At 44.4% G+C, this 21895-nt stretch overlaps 1 protein-coding gene across 2 annotated transcripts in view; it reads right to left on the bottom strand.

The window, feature by feature from the left end:
• Positions 1 to 8314: 8314 nt before the first annotated feature.
• The window catches only part of CENPU (centromere protein U), a 28062-nt gene continuing 14481 nt past the window's right edge, over positions 8315 to 21895 (bottom strand). Inside the window, exons 7-14 of one of the 2 annotated variants that reach the window (XM_066573468.1) lie at positions 21533 to 21631; positions 19895 to 19964; positions 18436 to 18556; positions 14726 to 14804; positions 11968 to 12015; positions 11163 to 11224; positions 9765 to 9921; positions 8315 to 8828 (exon numbers count right to left, since the gene is read on the bottom strand). In XM_066573468.1, coding sequence (XP_066429565.1) covers positions 8703 to 8828; positions 9765 to 9921; positions 11163 to 11224; positions 11968 to 12015; positions 14726 to 14804; positions 18436 to 18556; positions 19895 to 19964; positions 21533 to 21631 — 762 coding nt within the window. In that variant the 3' untranslated portion in view covers positions 8315 to 8702. The remainder of the gene's footprint in view (positions 8829 to 9764; positions 9922 to 11162; positions 11225 to 11967; positions 12016 to 14725; positions 14805 to 18435; positions 18557 to 19894; positions 19965 to 21532; positions 21632 to 21895) is intronic. The other variant, XM_066573467.1, reaches the window with a different exon arrangement.

Here is a 21895-nt window from a genome sequence, read left to right as displayed (position 1 = left end):
CCTTTTAAATGAGCTTAGCTTTAGCCCCAATTCCAACCCCGCCTGCAGGAGAGACAGGATATTAGCCAGTGAGAACCGCATTGGGTGGAAGTGGCGCTCCTCGCACCAGACAAAGAAGAGTCTCCAAACGCGATGGTAAATCCTTGATGACGATGGTTTCCTTGCCTGTATCATCGTCCGAATAACCTCTTCCGTAAAACCCTGTTTCCTCAGTATCGTGGTCTCAACAGCCAAGCCGTTAAACGAAGAGACCCTAAACTCGGGTGGAAGAGAGGCCCTTGTGGCAGCAGGTCTTCTTGTTCTGGCAGGCGCCATGGTACGTCGGCCAAAGGGTCTATAAAGTTCGTGTACCATGCTCGCCTTGGCCAGTCCGGTGTTATTAGAATTACTGGGCGCCTCTCCTTCCCGATCTTCCTGAGTACCCTCGGAATGAGAGGGAAAGGTGGGAACACGTATGGAAGGCAGGAGCCTGACCACGGGATCACTAGTGCGTCTACCGCCAACACCTGAGGGTCCCGGGCTCCTGGCCACAAACGGTTGCATCCTGTGGTTCAACTTGGACGCCATCATGTCCACATCTAGACGACCCCATGACAAATCGCCTGGAACACATCCGGGTGCAGCTCCCACTCTCCCGGATCCACCGTCTCCCGACTGAGAAAATCTGCCACCCAATTTTCTACCCTGGTATATATACCGCTGAGATTGTTAGCAGGTGCGATTCGGCCCAACTGAGTATGCTGGACACCTCGACCATCGCCCTTGCAGTGCCCCCTTGATGGTTGATGTAAGCGACCGCTGTCGCATTGTCCGTTTGAATTCACATGTCCTTGCCTCCCTCTGAGGAGAGTACCGCTGCAGTGATAGCCAAACCACCTGCAATTCCAGGATGTTGATCAGGAGTACGGCCTCGCACGGGGACCACACCCTCTGGGGGGATAGATTTCCCAGAGTACCTCCCCAGCCGTGAAGGCTGGCGTCCGTGGTCAGCCCCGTCCACTGGCCTAGGAGCAGTGAGCAACCCCCCTGAACTCTGTTGGGGGCCAACCACCACTGCAGAGAGGATCGAGCCCGAGGTGACACCGTAATCCGTTGGTCCAATGAAAGTGCCGATCTGTCCCAACGTGACAGGATGAAATGTTGGAAAGTCCGCGAGTGGAACTGCGCGAATGGAATTGCTTCGAAAGAAGCCACCATCAGACCTAACACCCTCATGCAATGCCCGATGGACACCGGCTTCCTCTAAAGCAAGGATCGCACGCTCCTGACCAACAACTCCCCCTTCGACTGGGGCATGCGTAGCTGATGTTTCCCTGTGTCAAATACCAGCCTTAGGAACTCTAGCTTCTGTGTTGGGACTAGGCATGATCTGCTGCGGTTGACGATCCATCCGAATTCTTCCAGAGTCTGCAGCATTATGTGAAGACTCTCCAGGTTGCTGTCCCGACACGGTGCCTTTATCAAAATATCGTCTAGGTAGGGGATGGCGACCATCCCTCTGGTGTGAAGCAATGCCATTACCGTCGCAAGCACCTTTGTGAATACCCTTGGTGCTGTTGATAACCCGATAGGCAGGGCCGTAAACTGGTAATGGCTTCCCTGGACCTCGAAGTGCAGGAAACGCTGATGGGATTGGCGAATCAGAATGTGTAGATATGCGTCCCTGATGTCCACCGACGAGAGAAACTCCCCCGGCTCCATAGAAGCAATAACCGATCTGAGGGATTCCATGCGGAAGTGCTTTGATCTGATGTAGTGGTTCAGCCGCCTCAAATCGAGGACCGGTCTGACCGTGCCATGCTTTTTGGGGACCACAAAAAGATTTGAATAAAAACCCCGTCCACACTGAGAGGATGAAACGGGCACCACCACACCCTGGGCAAGCAAGTGATCGATCGCCAGGTGAAACTGCCGCTCTTTCCGGCGCCTTAGGCGCTCTGGACCTGAAAAACCGATCCTGTGCAAAGAAAGCGAATTCTATGGCGTAGACAGAGGAAATGATCTCCAGCACCCAGGAGCCATACGTCTTTGAACAGGGAAAGTCTGCCCCCCAACCTGTTGAGAACGGCGGGGGCTGACCCTCATGCTGATAATTTTGCCCCCGCGACCTGTGGCACCCGGGAGCGAGACGGCCAGGCCGGCCTGGTCTTGAAGGAAGGGCCCTTTTCTGTTCCAGCGAGTTCTTCCTAGCCTGCGACCATTGCCCTGCTGCGGCCCGTGAGCTGAACCGGTGAAAGGACTGAAACTTTGCCAAGTCCAGATATGCCACACAGACAAATTTTCCAGCCTGAATAACGTTGTCCGTGACATCTAGCAATTCGTTGGCCGGAGCGCCCGCAAGAATGTCCCTGTGTAGCTGCTTCACCCACGCCGATGCAAAGGTGGGACGCAACGCAGTGCCAACCGCCTGAAACGTAGACTTTGCCAGTGAGTCCAGCTTTCTATCCTGTGGATCCGCCAGCGATGCGACGTCAGCCATGGGAAGAGCAGTGTTTTAGACAACCGCAACACAGGCGGATCCACTACAGGAGGTACTGACCACCTTTTAACAAGATCATCCGGGAAGGGATACGCAACGTCCCAAGAGTTACCCGATACCTTAAAGTGCTTATCTGGAACTTCCCACTCTCTTTCCAGGACCTCTTCGAAGTCCCGATGGGGGGGGAAAAATTGGCGCGTGCACTGTGCCGTTTAAATGACACAGCCGCCGGCGGAACCGCCACGGGTTCCTCCGATACTTGAAGCGTGTCCTTTACTGCCACGACCAAGCTGTCCATCAATACGGCCAGCTTAGACACCTGTTCCTCGTCCAAATCCGAAGGAGATGACAACTGAGAGCGTTCCCCTTCTGACCCGCTACTATCCTTAGGTGGAGAGTGCGGCCGCTGCATCTGAGGCGTAGACTGGGAAGCCGACGAGCAGTAAGAACGCGGGGGGGCTGCATGTGACCGGGAGGATCTCCCGGAGTGACGAGGCCAATGGGAGGATTCCCTGGAACGATGGGACCTATGGGTGGACTCCCTGGAGTTGTGAGACCTATGAAAGGACTCCCTCGAGCGGCGGGACCTAGAGGATTCCCTGGAGCGACGAGACCTACGAAACTATTCTTCGTGGCTGCGGAATCTCCGTCTCTTACGTGACCTCCCCTGTGACCGCTCCGGAGAAGTCTCTGTGTCCGAATGTAGTCTGCGCAATATTGCCGCAGACGTGCTAGCTAACCCATAGACCGCCGAAGCAAGAGACCTCGCCCACTCAGGCTCGGCCGCCTGCTCTACAGGGGCGGCGGGGGGCACAGACTTCCTGGAGCCTGCCGAGCCGGGGTACAATTGGCACAGCGGGGTTCCGCCTGACCGCACGGGAGCTTCACATTACATAGGGCGCAAGCATAAAACTTCGCCCTTCCTGTAGCCTGACCGGAACCCTCTGGCCTGCGTTCAGACATGGCGTTATGTAAAGAGTAACGCGCACACCGTACTGCTGCAAGTGGATAACTGCAGGGGGGATATAACACAGGGAAAAGATGCCTCAGCAGAGCTTACCCTATCCCACAGCTGTCACGTCCCAGCTGGAGCTCCTGGGTCACAGGGGAAGCCTCTCTTAGGTACAGCAAACTTGTGAGACACGCTGCCAGCACTCCTGCACACCTTGCAAGCAGGAAGGAGAGTCCGGGAGAACCGGCCCCTTCCTCTGCCGTGGGCCGTCCTTTTGAGCTTCCCGTGCCGTTCGAGTGGGCGTGGCTTCACTCCGGCCCCAGGCAGCCCCACCAGGAAGCCGCGCACAGCTGACTGCGCCTGGAGACGCCGCCACGCCCAGGTAAGGACGTTTACTACCGGCGCCGCGGCCGACCCCCACAGACACTGTACTATCCCGGCGCCTGCCATGGGGCTCCCGCAGCCGCCGCTGCTCCGCAGCCCCGAACTGTGCAGCGCTCCAGCCCGCTAGCGGCTAAGCTTGGACTGCGGTGCCGCTGTGCTCCTCGTCCCATCTCTTCCAACTGCCGGTCCTCTCGCCGCCCGGCCTCCCCCAGCAAGCAAACGACCGCTCGCCGTGCTGCAGCTCCTCTGTGCCTGATGGCTGCTGCTACTGGCGCTCTCCTAGGGAAAAGGTGGGACGCCATGCACCAACACTGGGGCAGGGGCTCAGGGCAGGGCAAAAAAAGGGGCTACCTCTTTCCCTATGATCCGGACAGCTGTTTCCACAGACCAGGGGAGGGAATCCTCGCTCCGACCTCTCCCTCTCTCTGCAGTCCAGCAGTGTTCTACCTGCGCTCGCATTCACCAGGAGGGGAACCCTATCGCTGGCGGTCAATGATTCCTTGCACAAGGGCAGGATCCTGCCACCTTTTCTTCCTTGGGTTGGGCGCAGTAGCGTGGCGGAGACACCACCCTTTGCGCCCTACCCCGGGAGGACAGGAAAAGCCAGGGAAAAGCCCAAGACTCCCCGTGTTCCCGCAACGCAGTCTTCTTCCAGACCTAAACTGACACGTCTGCCTCCTGAGGACACCAAGCTAAAAACTGATTAGTGTGGTGCCTGCAGGGGGGATATAGCTAGTGGGAGAAGCTAACACTTTCTGCTTAGTGTCGCCTCCTAGTGGCAGTAGCTATATCCCATGGTCTGGCTGTGTCCCCCAATGTTACGGACGAGAAGATAAAATCGGCATGGGTCTTTGAATGTAGCAATGCAAAAAACAAAATTATTTTCTTAGAAAAAAAAAAAAGCAAGATCTTACTGCCTTATAGATCGGACATTGATATCTACCTACCGAGTTCCCACACTGGCCCAGGCTAGGCATATTCCATGTGCTTGGTCTGATCACAATCTAGTCCTCTCTCACTTCTTCACTGAAAAAGCCATGCGACCCCCAAAGAGATGGAGATTAATAGAAACCCTCCTGAAGTGCCCAACAACTTTTGCACAATTTTCACAGCAGCTAACCCTATATCTAACCATAAATGTTAATTCCGACTCACAGCCAATATGGGTATGGTTGGCCTATAAGACCCTACATGATGGGGCAAATTGCTCGCATTGCGGCAAAGAAAAAAAAAACAAAAACGCATGCCTTGAAAGAACTGGAGAGGATGCTGTCTCTTCTTGAAGCAGCCAATCAATAGAAACCAAGTATTTCATTAGCTAAAGACATGAGAGATGTAAAATTAACATTAAATCTCCCTTACACCTCGGCCGCGTGCTTAATTAGGAATAAACTAAACATAGCGAGATTACACAAGGAGGAAGGAGTATAAAATAAGCTTATTCGCTGATGATATTTTCCTCACAATAACAAGACCCCTCACTACTCTCCCAATTTAAAGTCCGAGATGGACAAATTCGAGGCAGTTTTCGGCACAATAGTAAACATAGATAAAACAGAAGCTATGTATACTCCCCCAAACCTGCAAAAGCTAATCTAGCTAAACTTCGGTTTTCATGGCCCCCCACACTATATTACTTAGGTATTGAAATCACCCCCACTCTGAACTCCCTCTACAAATGGAACTACACACCTTTGTTTAGCACCCTTAAACTAGAAATGAAAAAATGGAATCAGCGCTCCCTCTCTTAGATAGGACACATAAACTCTATTAAAATGAATGTTCTCCCATAACTTCTCTATCTATTTAGGTGCTTCCCAATTAGCATCCCTCCACTAGAAATGAAAGCTATGCAACATGCCATCTCACATTTTATATGGAACAAGAGACCTCTGATTAAAAAAATATATGTTTTACCCCAGAAGTATAGGGGGGCTATTCGTACCTATTTTCCAAAAATACTACGCAGCAGCACAGAGGCCCCAGATCCCTCCCATTTTTGCAGGCCTGGGAACTCCCCTTTGGGCAGAGATTGAGGCCTCCCTGGTGTGCCCTGTGGATCTGAGGGCTATCTTTTGCGATAAAAAAAAGGCAAACCTCTCTGTAGTTCAGCACCTCGACTCTCACTTTCCACGCCCTTACAATATGGAAATTCCTTAAGCTCAGATCACCCTCCACTGTAACCTGTCATCCTCAACCAAGCTTACCCATAAGTCATAAACTTATGACTATACAGCAAGTCACAGAAAAATACTCGGTCCCAGGCCATCGGTGGCTGGAGGCTTGCCAAATACATAGCTTCCTGCAATCTATGATCTCCCAACCGCACTACCAAATATCCAATACGCAGTTTGAGAGACTGTGTCAGATCACCCCTTCAGTCGGGGACGATTTCTCTCCTCTATAATAATCTGAATCTACCTTCACTTGATGATAGACTCCCGTTCTCATGAGGCGCTGGGAGGAAGACCTGAACATATCACTTTCAACTGCGAGATGGCACCATTGCTGTGCATTCATCGCCAGGGGCAGCCATCAGGTGACTTTGGCCAAATCATCTTATAAGATATTGAAACTTTAAAAAGAAAAAAGTTTTATTGTGCAAAAGTAGAAAAACAAGTATATAAATTTGGCATGAACGTACTAGTTACAAACAGATTAGGTTAAAAATGCATTTTAAGGACTTCAAAATGGTGTCAAAAAATACAATACACTTGGCAAAACATGTCTCATGTAATTTGGTCGAAGGGAAAATAAAATTACGGCATTTAAAATGCAGAGATTTAAAAAAAAAATTTTTTTTTTAAAGTCATGGCATCATTAAGTACCAAATTAGGCCTTGTAATTATGGTGTTAAACATGGAAAGGAAACACAGTTGTGGATAAAGGAGTCAATATGTGTTCAGCCTCTCTCTTTCCAAAGTTTTCTAGACAGTAGCAAAGTTTTACACCGGTAGGAAGGTGGAAAAAAAACATGCAGAAGATGTGATTCTTCTCTGTCGTTAGGATGGTGGGTCTTGGAAAAGACCTAGTTGTTCGGGTGCAGCCAACCCAATGATAGTCGCACTGACGCGCGGCCCCCCTGAATCTTCAGGGACGAGCCAGCAGGTACTCGAAAAAGGCAATGCTCTCTTGAGTATATCGCCTTACCGAGTATGCTCGCTCATCTCTAGTTTTTATCATCTTGCATTTTATGACTTTTAAATACGTGTTTACTTATACTTTTGTATGAATATAGAATAAAAAAAGGTCCTATTTGCAAGTACCAGGTTTCCCAGAAAACAAGACACTGTCTTTTATAAATTTTTGCCCCAAAAAAGGCACAGTGTCTTATTTCGGGGGGGGGGGGGGGAAATTGTCTTAATACTACCCTAATAGGCGCCATTAAGAGTCCCCAAAATCAGGGTAGGGCTTATTATCAGGGTAAGTCTTATTTTTGGGTAAAAACAGTAGTAATGGGTTTGCACCATACATGTCTTTCCCATTATTTTTTCACTCAGAAATGACACCCAAGAGATATCAGCGTGTGAGCCAAACAGTAGAGCAAAATAAAAACTAAAGGCGGAAATGAATATATAAAAAACAAGTGTTGTCAGGCAGGTAGCAGAAATGCAGATAATATGTTGTCTTTTCTTATTTTAATGAAGAAACATTGCGGTGTGATGTATGTTGATATATATTATACTGGGTGTTAGCGGATACTACATTTTTAATTGTTTTACATGTTTATTCTACTGATTTGTTTGCAGATTAAGTTTGTAAACTAGCAATTTATTAGCTTTATTGAATAGCAAAACATTACATAACCTTGTATAAATTCTAACACTAAAAAAGCAGTATAGAGTACTGTATATATACATGAGTCTTTAAAACTAACAATGTTCTGTAATGATAGATTGTATTACAACTTGATGCTGTGATGTAAGGACATAGACATTCTATTTGTGCAACCAGATTCCGTGGATTATAGGATCCTGAACACAAAAGTAATGTACGTAGTTCAATGTTACATCTACTCATCTACCATAGACCTACAACTATAAAAATTGCTATATTAGCTCTCCAATAGCAGCAGCCTACCAATCTACCTACCTTGTATAGCAGATATTACAGGATACAGTTTAAATGTGTCTATCTTAGGCCTTGGCCAGACGGGTGTTTTTTTGCGCGATTTGCGCATGCGTCCAGCGATTTTTTAAAACCATTGCTTTGCAATGGTATCGGACACATGAGCGCTTTTTATGCGCTCGTCCGATAAATTATAGAACAGAAATCGCAGCTCGCACCTATCTGCGATTCCTGTTCTTTTCTCTATATGCGCTCAATGGGGCTGGCGGCAGCAGCGCCGACCCCATTGAGAACATATAGAAGACAAATCATTCTTCTCTGCCACAGCTGTAACAGCTGTGACGGAGAAGAACGATGTTTGCCCATTGAATTCAATGGAGCCGGCAATACAGCCGGCTCCATTGAAAGCAATGGGCTGCCGGACAGCGCTGGATGAATTGTCGGGAAGGGCTTAAATATATAAGCCCTTCCCTGCAATTCATCCAGAAAAGTGTTAAAATAAAATAAAAATATATACTTACCTTGTCCCGGCAGCCGGAGTTCAGCCCGGCCGGCCTGCTGTGGGTGTGAAGGGGGTGTGAGTCAGACCTGCCCCCTGATTGGCTCTAATGAAACGCGGCTAGGATCAGATTTTCGGGTGATTTTCGGGCACCGGTCACGCGATTTGCGGATGCGCATCAGTCATGCGATCCGCAAATCGCGCAAAAAAACGCCCGTCTGACTAAGGCCTTAGAGGGATGAAAAGAACAGGTATGAAAAAAGGCAGTCCTTGTCAAAAAGACCAAAGTCTGCAACATACAAAGAAGCAAAGATCACTCTCTAATCATTTCCTTTCTTCGGGTCAATAAAAGACTGCAGTTTTCTGTTCACGATATGAAAATGCTGCTCAGCATTCAGAACACTTTCAACTTGCAGGCATAACGCAGGTAGACTGGATATCCCGTACTGCAAAGTAATTTAACAAAATACATTACAAGTTAGCATTTTAGAAATACAACTATTGGATAGAAATTCAAGGTGACATTCCTACTCAAAGTCTGAGAAACATTGTAGTACATCATATAATAAGCCCCATAATAGTTAACAGTGAAGAACTTTACTATTCAAATTACATAGGGTACGGGAGATGGCAAGTTCTCCTTCAATGGAAGTCTTCAAACAGAGGCTGGACAGACTACTGGGATGATTTAGTGAATCGTGAATTGAGCAGGGGGTTGGACCAGATGACCCTTCCAACTCTAATGTTCACATTATCCGTCTAAACTTGCATTTCGCCTATGCCATGCTCTTATGTGTCAATAAAAACCTAAGGAGGTATTTCAAAAATGTAATAAAAATAAAATAATGTATTTAAGGGTCAGATAAAGGTGCAAAATAGAGAAAAAAAAAGAAACTTCTCTTTCCAATGGTCCTCCTGGTACAAGTAAATGCTCATCCAATCATAAGCAGCAGTAATCACATGCCATTCATACACAGATGCCTGCTGAGGCTACTGATTGGCTGAGCGGCCACATGAGTGATGAACAGCTTTGACCATTGCAGTTACTTCCAGAATCGAACTGGAGCAACAATGCAGGACCAAGGTGTCACTAGAAAGTGGAGTATGGTGACATGTTTTTGTTTTATTTTTTTTAAATTTTACATTTATCTGCCCTCTGTCACTTTGTTTTCTAAATCTCAGAAAACATCCCATGATCTTTTTAGCTCTATGGGTCATACAAGTATTAGTTGGGAGTCCAACTTTTGAGACCTTCATTGATACTTCCCACAGAAATGAATGAGATCATGAAGATGGACACGGTGTACGCCCTGCTTTTTTACATGACTATTGTAGATAACAATACAAACCAGAATTTTACAAACTATTGAAAAAATATTTACAGTTTCCTTAAGGTGGGGATTTTTAGTCTTGAGCCTCATGTAATCCTCCTGTAGTTGTGCAATGTTGTCAAGGATAGTTCTTGCACTCTTCAGCGATTCCTGCTTTTGCTCCAGTTCAGAACATTCCTTCTGCAATTTATTCAATTTAGGCTGATTCCTAGAAGAGAAAGAAAGCCTGAAGTATACATCAGATAGCACTACTACTTAATTGGATTAAAAAAAATTAAAGACTCCTTTACTTGAAAACAAAACCCCCAATGTTATTGAAAACGCATTTTCTCAAAACCTCTGATTTTCATTGTGATCCTCTACATACAATTAGGGTGTTAATAATGGTGCACCATGTGCTAGTATTTTGCTCCACATGGCATATGACAAGACTCACATCCATCCAGTCATTCTGCCACAGGGTTAAAGTGACACTTAGCCTAACCCGGTGTTCTTTTGCAACACTTATCTATTTATTCATAAATGATTTGCGCTCCATGTAACGTTGAAGCCCCCCAAGCACTTTATCGTGTGTGTTGGAAAAAACAATAGTGTACATGCTTGATAAATATGGAATTTGGCTCAAGCTACATCTATTTCATTATAGTTATGTCACAAAACTGGTAAATACATTGCTATATCTCCTCCATTTTTCTATAGTATTGGGAAAATTAGCTGGCTGTGCGAAGTGAGGTATCCCACATGCATAAGACTTCTCCCAGTTGTTAGACGCCTGCAGTACAAGTGGAAACTCCATCAAAGTGAAGGTCTAATCCACATTGTAAAAAGATTTAAAAAAAAAAAAAAAAGATTTATACAAAATTAGATAGCACCAAAACCACAGTATAATTATTGGTCTAATTGCTTCAGTGTATTGCTTGCTCACTACTTTGTATGTACTAAGCAGTCCAGTTACACACATTGTATTAATTGTACTGGTACCTTACATGAAATAAATCAGAGAAAAAAAAATATCATCATTAACCCTTTCCAATCCAATTTGTATCCTGGTTTTCCTAGGGGGCTTACTCTTTTTCTGCCGTTATACAACGGCGCTATCTGCTGGCTAAAGCCAGTACTTAATTAGGTGACATGTTGGATAGGCTCCAACAGCAGAGGCGCTGGCAATATACAGTAAGAGAACCCCGACGGATGTCTTCCAACATCAGAGCTGTATAGCCTTAAATCATGTCTTACGATGTCAGACAGTGGACTGGAAAGGGTTAATAGAACATGTGTTTCAGTTGCTCTTTGATGGCCAGAGCAGGGTAGTATTTGTTCCATTCTAACTGGAAAAAATGGAAGGCTGTTGCAGCCATTATAAGTTGGTATACATCATGTTCTGCTTTTACAGTCACTTCACCAGTGTATAGAGAGCTGTCAATACAGCAAATAAACTAAACTACTTACGCTATGATTTCATCTTTCACTTCAAGTAAGCGTTTTCTTTTTCTTCCAATTTCTAACTGCATCTATGAGATAATAGGTTTGATTTTATACATATAAATAATTCAATTCTCTAAACTGCCCCATGGGTTAGAAACAAGTGTTTATAATATATAGGCAACACATACTAAAAAAATTGGATAAAGCGCAGAAGGTGCACAGATGATGTCATTTGCTGGGAACATAGCAGATGCAAGAAAAAGACCCCATGGTCTATCCATTAGCAAACAAAAAACTTTTCTGCGCTCTACGAATTGATCATTCTTACAAGTGGTGATGGTCCAAAAAGTGAACAGGAGTTACACTTACTCGAGAGGAGGGGAGTATGAAGACAAGAAGCCCCCTCCTTGAAGTGATGACTCCTTTCAGTCCAAGCAAACGTCACGTTCCAAGCGTTTGGATAAGATGATGTCACTTTATTCTAATATAGTAAAACAGGCAACGCGTTTCTGTGCTCACAGGCACCTTTCTCAAGCCATGTTTAGATAGTATAACAAACATACATATATAGCATTACAAAAGTACCTTACATTCACGGTCATCTGTGTTTGCCGGTGGCCGCGGCCATATTGGGGGCGTGTTTGAGTTTGCAAAACGTCATGGTCTATCCTGTCTACGTTTATACGATGCCTTTTTTATCTTAGGATAGATATATGCTTATCCCATGGCATTCTTACATTCACTTTTGTTCTACACTTCTGACCCTGTATGAGCTCCGAACAACATCTAATTTAACTTTGTTACAGCATATAATATATACAGTATTTACCTTTGCATTTCTCCTTTTTAGATTTTTCAGCTTTTGTAGGTCCGATATCTGGAAACACGTTATTTTTATTAAAATATTTTCAAATATATACAAATAATAGAAAATCATAAAACTAGGGATTAACAATGACTAATGGTGCATATAAATTCAGGTAGCAGCACACCGACTCCATGGTAAGAAACTGCCGTCTATGACATTATGTGTGTGCTTGAAAAGGCTCAGCGGTGAGCAGAAAGACTGCAGTTTACATGTAAATAAACAAAAGAATTTTTAACATGAGATCTGTGTGCTGTTGCCTGGATTTATACATATTTGGATTGGTGATGGGGAACTGATTCTTCCATATGGTAACATACATATTAGCCGAGAGGACTATGAGTGAGCTGCGCCTAGTACTTATTATTCTGTACACTCTGAGGATGAGGACTCTGAGAGGAGACACAAATTAGATATTAGAAAAAAACTTTCTTACAGTGAGGGTGATCAATGAGTGGAACTGTTTACCAAGGGAGGTGGTGAGTACTCCGTCAATGGAAGTGTTCAAACAGAGGCTGGACAAATATCTGCCTGGGATGATTTAGTGAATCCTGCACTGAGCAGGGGGTTGGACACGATGACCCTGGAGGTCCCTTCCAAATCTACCATTCTATGATTCATAGTAACTACATGCAGATTACCGGTACCTGCTGGGCAGCACCTGAACTTGCTATTGTTTTAAGTGCCAAGTCCAGTTACAGCCCTAGCAATGAGTAGTGATCTGTGGATCATCTGCAACCTCTATGTTAGCTTAAAGACTTATTCAGATGAACGCATTTGCGCAGAGCATTGCGTGTGAAAAATGTGTACGCTTAATATGCAGTGAATAGAAACCATTGATTTCAAAAGGTTTGTGCTCGTGAGCGTACTTTACGTACACATTTCATTAGCGCAAAAAATATAAAAAAGCAAGCTCTATTTTCCCACGCATTTACGCACAAAAAAAAAATTTGCACATATTGAATTAACTCAATTGTCAATTGCAATCACTGGGAGCATGCATGCGTAATTTGTTTACGTGAGCAAAAACACAGCGCACATTGCGCAAATAGGTGTATGCCTGTGTAAATCCGGCCTAAATGTGCATGTCCTAGTTATATCAGCACCCAATAGAAATGCCCATTGGGCCTCACAGTATTGCAATGCTACATGGCCAAGCTGCAGGTAACTAAATAGCCCAAGGGGTTACATTAAACATGTACAGCAAAACCTCTGCTAGCACTGACATCTACTAAGGCTGATTTCAAGTAAGGCAGGTTTTTAGCCAAAATTGTGTCTCTAGTAATATTGCTTGCCTGTAATAACCCCGGTGTGTGCCGGCCCATGTGACTTTGCTGCTAAACCTACATAATCTTCTGCTCGGCGGAGTCTCCTCCTCCAGCTGCTGCTAATGCAACCCACCCTTCTCCATCATAGGCGACAGGTAATACACTAGTACAGTACAGTACTGTACAACTACACTCCAATGTAACAGCACAGAGAACACAGTGATAATGTTGAGGACAGATGCTGTAGTAGCTTACCTGCAGTCCTATGTAACACCACAGAGAACACAGTGATAACACTGAAGACAGATGATGTAGTAGGTTACCTGCAGTCCTATGTAACATCACAGACAACACACAGTAACATGTTTAATAACATGTTAAGTGTTCATTTATTATTACAGATAGTCCCTGTATTGCGCTTGATAGGCGCTCTACATAGGCAGCCCTGAGGCCTTTCAGAAGGCCCCAGGCTGCCTAGCAACCGCACAGTGTCCCGCGATCTTATTGCGGGACACTGTACGGGCCCCCTGAACACCGGGTGCCAACTGTTTCTTACAGCCGACACCCGCAGTTCCGATGAGCCGCGCCGCTCGTCGGAACTGTTAACACTTTAAATACCGTTGTCAGCCTGCACCCGACGTTGTATGGAGCGGGATCCACCCGCGATCCCGCTCCATACAAACATTTGTTTGGACTTGCGAACAGGTTCCTGGAACGGAACCTGTTCGCAAGTAGGGGACCAACTGTATTATTATTGGTATTAAAGACTATATTTATTCTCTATTAAAATGGTTTTGGTGTGTTTTTTGGAATGTCTAGAACGAATTTATTGGATTTACATTGATTCCTATGGAAATTACCTCGAGTAGCAACGGTTTCAGGTAAAGCTGATGGATTACCAACGTTAGTAGAGGTTTTACTGTACATCCATTAATCAATACAAATTAATCATACAACGTTAATACACCTACAAATTAAAATCCCTTTGAGAAGTGGTTTGGAATATTTACTAAACATCAGCTCTGCAAGTCGCTAAAAAAGTAGACACAACAAAAAAAACATTTACATTTCATTACTCAATGAACTCCACTGTATTGCTCCAAGAACTGGCAGTACAGGGAGGTGTGGATAGCAGCGCTCAGCGTTTAACTCCCTTTATGCCGAGCTTCTCTATACCCACATTAGATTTACACCACAAGCTCACTGTTAATCTCACGCCATCTATTGCTCTGGACAAATTACTTCTAAAACAATTTTATTGTGCACCGTGGATCCTGTGCCTGACAGAGTCCACTGATACTTCCCTGGTAATACAGATGGATGAGGTATTTTATACTTCATTCACATGTGCCGGAAACAAAATCTGCATTTAAAGTCATGAATTCCAGTCGGTTTCTGTGATTCAGATGGTTTTGCTACCTCTTCAGCATTGACAAGGGAATCCAAATACTTACTGTTGTAGATAACTGTTCTTTAAAACTATTAAAAAATACATCAACTGCTCTTTTGCAGACATCTGTGTCAACATTTTCCCTACAGAGAAACAGAAAATTATTTTGGGATCATCAAAAAGCAAAGGCATAAATGTAATGCAGTCTAATGAAACCTCTCCAAAAGGTCACCTCTTTCTACAGACCCTCTGCACTTTACCGGGCTGGATGCTGCAGTAATGCTGCGTTTATATGAAATGATTAAAAAAAAAAAAAAATTGTTAAAATGAGTGAAAGTGAATCGATCGGTTAAACGCGAGCCAATGACCGAACGATGAACGAGAATCCTGCACTTTTTGTTCGTCGCTCAGTTTTAGCAGGATTAAAAGTAATCATTGTTTGGAAAAGGAAAATTTCCTCCGTGCTCATCAGGTACGGGTATAGATTCCAGTAGTATGAAGATTGGCAATGCATACTTTATACAGAGCAACGCATTTCGGCATGAGGATAAACCGACTTCGGCAAGCTCTTGAAAGAGCTTGACAGACGTTTTATCCTCACACCGAAACGCGTTGCTTTGTATAATAAAGTATGCATTGCCAATCTTCATACTACTGGAATCTATACCCGTACCTGATGAGCACGGAGGAAATTTTTCCTTTTCCAAACAACTCCCACAGCACGCAGCCTCATTTTGGCAGACTTCGGTGACTCCTCCACACATCTCTCCGGTTTCCATCGAATTGCGGTCCATGGGATCCATTTATTACAAGCCTACTCGAACTCCGGGTGCAGGTGGACCCCTAATTTAGGTGGTTCCACCTAGCACCAGGTGAGTACCCTTCTGTGTTTTTCTGTATCCTGATTGCATGTAGTTATAGATACGAGTATTCACTATTCTGGAAGCGCTGCTCTCATCATTTAAAATAATCATTGGATTGTTCACACAGCAATGTGGAACGACTGAATGAGTAGTGAAAGATTCTCAATGGTGGTCTTACTGTCTAAACAGGCTGCACAAGTGCGAACGAGTTAGCGGGGACGTCACTTGCTCGTCCAAACGAGAATAGGCTCGTCTAAAAGGGCATAAGCATTTATCCTATGCACACAGGACTTCTGTGATAACACTACTCTCGCTTTCCAACCAAGATCTACCACTTAGGCCTCATGTCCACGGGGTTAAAATCCACAGCTTTTTTCCCGCACGTGGATCTGCGTCCCATAGGGATGCATTGGACACCCTTAGGTAGTTAAATACCTGCGGATGTCATTTTTCCCTTCAGGCGCGGATCAACGTGTGGGAAAAAATACGGACATGCTCCATTTTAGTGCGGGTCTCCCGCAGGCTTCTATTGAAGCCTATGGAAGCCGTCGGATGCACGGAACACCTGTACCATAATTTTAACCCACCTGTCCTGGACGCTGTAGGTCTCCCTTCCTTCCAGGCTGGATCTTCTTTCTGTGGCCCGGCGGATGTGCCCGGCACATGCGCGTGGCACGCTGCCGGCGTGCCGAGAACATCCGCCGGGCCCAAGAAAGAAGATCCGGCTGGGAAGGAAGGAAGAAAGAACCGCAGTATCCGGAGAGGTGAGTTTATTTTTATTTTTTGGCCTCATGTCCGCAGGGCAGGAGGGACCCGCTATGGATTCTCCATGAAGAATCTGCGGCGGGCCTGATTTTCCCTGAGGCCTTACTAATCACTTCCTTGCTCTGACCCCATTTGAGCCAATCAAAAGTTTAAGCCTTGGCATACAATATGTTGTGTCTTGAGGTGCTGCTGCTATGATATGAATTGGGCATTAGGGCATGTGATACATTATGATTTTAAATGCTTACCAGCTAGAATACAAAGAGCATGGAGGTTGGTATAACAACGTCCCACAATACCAAGATTAAAGCTCTACTTGCAATACCTTTGTGGCAGCACTCATTTTAAGACTAGAAGCAGCAAGAAAAGTTTTGCTTCCTGGTTCTGTGTAAGGCTAACTTCACACGGGCGAGCGCGATATGGGGCCATGATTCACAGCCCCATATCACGCTTCCCACCATTTGAATGCCCCGTGGATACATGGAGTGTTTATGTCAAAAGAGCCTCGCATCACTTCGGGGATGTAGCGATCCTCTGCCACGGCTGACAGTATCACAGAGTTTCTCCCATTGTTTTCAATGGGAGACCTCGTATCGTGTGCACCTAGTGCGTGGTGCAATGCTGCTGCCAGCCCCATTGAAAAAAAAATGGTTGCTGCTATGCGAGAGAACACCCAAAGATAGACTATGCCACAATTTGCTTCCTGCATAGCGGTGCCATGCAGGAAAACATTGCTCAGGTGTATGACCCCATTCAAATGAACGGGGGTTCATATTTGTGCGTCTCGCAACGCACAAATCTTGCACGATTTTCTCGCCTGTGTGAAAGCAGCCTAAGGGTATGTGCACATGGTAGAATGCATTCCAGTTTTTTCAGCATGGATTAGGACTCTAAAAAATGTGGCTAAACCCTGGATTTTGCTGTTGAGTCACACATGGATTTAGCTCTATGAATGGGCAAAATGTGAGTGCAGAATTTCCACCATTTCAACGGTGATTCAATGTGGATCCAGATGGAAGCACAGTGAAAACTCTGTATGTAGATTTTGGTCATTCACATGGTTAAATCCACATGTGAATCTACAGAAAGATACGTGGCAGAAATATGAGGCTTAGCTGATGATTTACACAGCAGTTTTTAAAGGGTAAAATCCACACAGAAATTCTGCACTGAATTCAGCCGTGTGCACATACCCTAAGACACAGAGAAGTGGAAAGAAACATCAGAAAGAAAAAAAACACAGCTTCTTACTGTCATCTCTCCCCTGCACATCCTTCCATGACCTCAGGGGATGCAGGAACTGTTCTTTAGGTCATCAGCCCTCCTAACAATGAGAGATGATATTTGCTCTCTGATTCTCATATGTGTGTAGTTTTTTTTTGGTCCTACTAAAGGTGTAAGAAGGTGAGTAGTTGCCGATCTAATCCTCTCTCTGCTCCGGGCCATTTGTTGGCTCTGTGGACTGGCTCTTTTCCAGCATCTGCATCACAAGACGTTTCTGGTCTCTTCAGCTGTGATAATTTTGAGATATGTCCATGTAGATACAGATGTAAATGTAACGTATGACCTCTGGATATCTTGTTCTTTTATTTTTAGGAGGTGTTGCATGTCTGAGGTTCTGTTTGGCTCTGACATTTAGCCAAAAACATGAATTTTTATACATTGTTTTACTAAATGTTAGATTATCATGCAAAATTGTATCATGACTACCCCTCTTCACACCCCACAGCTTAGTTCTCCATTGGTATCCAGTGGTTACGACCTGTATGCTCCACTGTTATGCTTTGTGCCTTTGAATTTTGTAATGACAACACCGCATGTACAGTGGTGAATGCGCACTCATCAGTTGACAATTGTTGTATAATCCATTCACAACTAATGCCAATATGGCACTGTAGGAGATGTCGTTTTTTTACTCCTCGGCGGACACTTTAAATAAATGTGGAAACCTGAAATTCGCTGGAAACCAGCAGTGGCATAGATCGGCAAAAAGAGGTCCATAATCATTTTGATGATTTAGATGAACTTTTGGAATAATGGCAATAAGTGGAAAAGTTAGAGAAATTTTGGACAGTCTCTGGAATACCCCTATATCTGCAATTTTGGATTGTTATCTCAAAGAAGTTTCACCATATACAAAACATACCTGTACAACTCCGTATGTTTTTCACATTCCAAGAGGACAACATCTAGTTCATTTACATTTCTTACAGACTTGGGCACGTTTTCTGGACTCCCAATATCTGCTGGGTTTGTTTCCATCCTATCTAGAATCAAATATGATAACCAGACAAATTTTAAATTTACAGATAGAGTGAGGACTACTTGCTTAATAAAAATGACAGTCCATGCATCTTTGCTCTAATATTTCGATACCTCCACCTACACCCCTCCAATCCATTCACAACTCTGCTGCCCAGCTAATCCACTTCTCTCCCTCACATAACCCCAATCCCTTCATTGGGAGACAGAAAAAAAGTGAAAAACAAACCAAAACAAGCAGGTGAAGCGTCCCCAGAGAGGAATAGATCAGACAGGTACACTGGTATAGAACATGCTGCGATTTTTATAGTGCCATTTGTGCGAACAGCAGCATGGGAGCCAATGACAGATTAGTACAGCGTATTCCGCACAGAGAATACACTAACGCCGTAGTCGTGTAAAGGAGCCCTTACTGTTGTATAACTATATGTACGACAGCCATTACATGAAATTGTTTTGACTAAAAATGACTGATTAGTCAGCTGTCTACTAGGGAACTATATTAGCTAGGACTCTATTTATAGAATTTCTAATTATTTTTTATTTGAATTTTTGTTTATTTTAAATTTACTTATTTTACTAGATTTTGCTATTTTGCCCTTGTTCTACTTTGTATATGTCCTTTCACTGTTGCCACTAGAACATTCCCAGGTGTGTGAAGAGGTCTGCAAACCTCCAAACGTGTTTGTTTCCTTGTTTACTTTACTGGTTGTAATTCAACCAGTAAAGTGTATTTAAATAAAGAAACGCCCATAGTTTAGAGGTCTACGGCCGAATGCCCATAGACTGATTATCACTGCGGAATTTGCGGTCAGACGCCCGCCACAAATTCCGGAGCAATGTCCGTCCACAGACATGCTATGTTAAACGATTCTCCCCTGCCCACAAGCACAAGTCAACTGCAATTTTCCGCTTTCAGGGGGAAAAAAAAAACAAACAAAAAAAACAAAAAAACAAACCACAGCATATTTTATTTTATGCGGAAAAAAACTAAACAAAAAAGCCCAGATGGCTTCCATTGCTGTCAATGGAAGCCATCCGTCCCGCGATACTTCCACTGTGAGCACTGCAGAAGTATTGTGGGCATTCGTGTCACAGCCCAGCGAGTCATGCACTGCACTGCGCATGCATGCCCACCCAGACGCTTGTGGCAGATCCGGACAGAAGTGTATAGGGTCTCTGGAGAGGGGGGGGGGGGGGGGGGCACAGTGTCTGATTCAGCTGCGATATTTCGCAGTCAGAATCCAACCTGGCCGTGGGCATGAGATCTTAGGATCTCTTTACATACCTTAGGACTAATGTACGATTACTTTTATAGCAGAAGAAAGATTGTGACTACATACCTTTTCTTGATTTCTTTTTACTAGAGACATTCTTTTCTTTCCTTGGAGTCCTTGTCTTTTTGGCAGACACCTGGTGGAACATTAAGATAATCATTACTGTCAGGATAAACACCCAGCGAAACAGATCGCTGCACTGTACTCAGATCATATGGCCTCCTGCAGACATCTAAAATATTATTCTCCATTTACACGGGACGACTCTTACAATCAAATTCTACAATCATGATCTTAAACAATGGAGATTATACATGTATAAAGCGCCTTGATGTGTGGAGGTCACACATGAAGGCGCTTTATACATGTATAATATGCTTGACCTCTTAAACAATGGAGGTTACACATGAAGGCGCTTTATACATGTATAATATGCTTTTTGTAAACACTACCGAATGTTAATGTAAAAATGAACCTTTCTATAGATAGATACATATCTATATCTGACCTATCTATCTATATCTGACATATCAGTGGGTGCCCAGGTACTTAGATAACCACTTAAAGGAGTATTATAGGCATTTAACCAGTTGTAGTACTGATGACCTATCCTTAGGACAGGTCATCAATACTTGATTGTCTGGGGTTCACCGCTCTTAACCCCGGCAATCAATTTATCTCCGTCCTCGCACTCACTGCAGCAGACCGGATTGGGTTAGGAGTCAGAAGTGCAATAGAAAGTATAGCTCCGGTTGATTTCAATGGCAGTTAAACCTATTACATCTGCATCTCTGTTCCCAAAGTTGAAAGTGTAATTGAAGGCTTTGCTCCCTTTGAAATCAATGAGAGCTTTACCTTCGGTTGCGCTTCTGACTCAGACTCCAATGCGGACAAAAAGCTGTCAACACTCAGTGGGCTGCAGTGAGCGCGGGGGCCAAGATCAGCTGATTGCCAGGGGGCCCGAGTAGCAGCCTGACACAGACCAACTACTGATGCGCTTGCGTATAATAAGCAGTACATTGCAGCAATTCAAATACACTTATTTTCACATGTCCCACTCACGCTAGCGTGTCCGCACTGTGTATAATATACATGTAAAAAAGAATGCAGCATGTTCTATCTTAGTGTGTATTACGCACGTACAGACCTATTGTTCACTATGCATGCGTATAAAATGCTGTACATACACAACACATTGTGTATGTATGAAGATTATACGAACCTTCACTAAGCAACAGAGAGAGATTTAAAATAAATAAATTAAACCAGGAAGACTGCACATAACAGCAAGTGTGAAACACGCCGTCATGTGCGATCCAAAATTGCTGCCATACGCGCACTCACACAGTGGTAAAACGCTGCATAATACGTGTTACATATACAGCCATGTAAATGAGCCCCAAGTTGAGAGATGCGGACTGGAGTTCAGATAGCTCTAGCTTATTTGTTCTAGCAGCTTGTGGGGGTCTCAGTAGGGCAACTCTTTCACCCACACTGCTTTCTGACAAGTTTCTGTCATTGGAAGACAGAATTTTAATACTCAGTGGGAGATAAATCTAAAGGAGAACTATAGTCCTGTTACATACATAGGAGTTTATCAATTTAGGTAATAACTAAATGTGTCGGATTGGCAGCAAAATATTTAAAGCCACCAAAAAAATAAAAAATAAATAAAGCATATAACTGTCTGAAATTGTTACCCACTTGTGTTGAAGATGGAGCACCATCAGCCAGATTCCTGGGAGGCTCATGCATCTTAGAAGACCCTGGTTTTGGTACATCTTGCGATTTCTTTTCTGGAGTCTAAAAACAGAAAACATTTTAATACAAGATTTTTGTACCACAAAATCTTTCTTGTCACATTCATTGGGGAACACAACTGAAAACCGTAGGTATAGCTACTGCCACTAGGAGGCGGACACTAAGGGGGAAAAAAAAGTGTTAGCTCCTCCTATTAGCGCAGTAAATATTGTATACTGTATCTATTTTGTATCCATCTTCTGTCTCTGTCATATCATTGTCATTTTCCTTTAACAAGAATTTGGCAGATCTGCAATAACAGTTCAA

The sequence above is a fragment of the Eleutherodactylus coqui genome, chromosome 7, assembly GCF_035609145.1.
Source record: "Eleutherodactylus coqui strain aEleCoq1 chromosome 7, aEleCoq1.hap1, whole genome shotgun sequence".
NCBI lineage: Eukaryota > Metazoa > Chordata > Amphibia > Anura > Eleutherodactylidae > Eleutherodactylus > Eleutherodactylus coqui.
The sequence above is the reverse complement of the archived record's forward strand: the minus strand, read 5'-3'. Positions and strand labels throughout refer to the sequence as shown.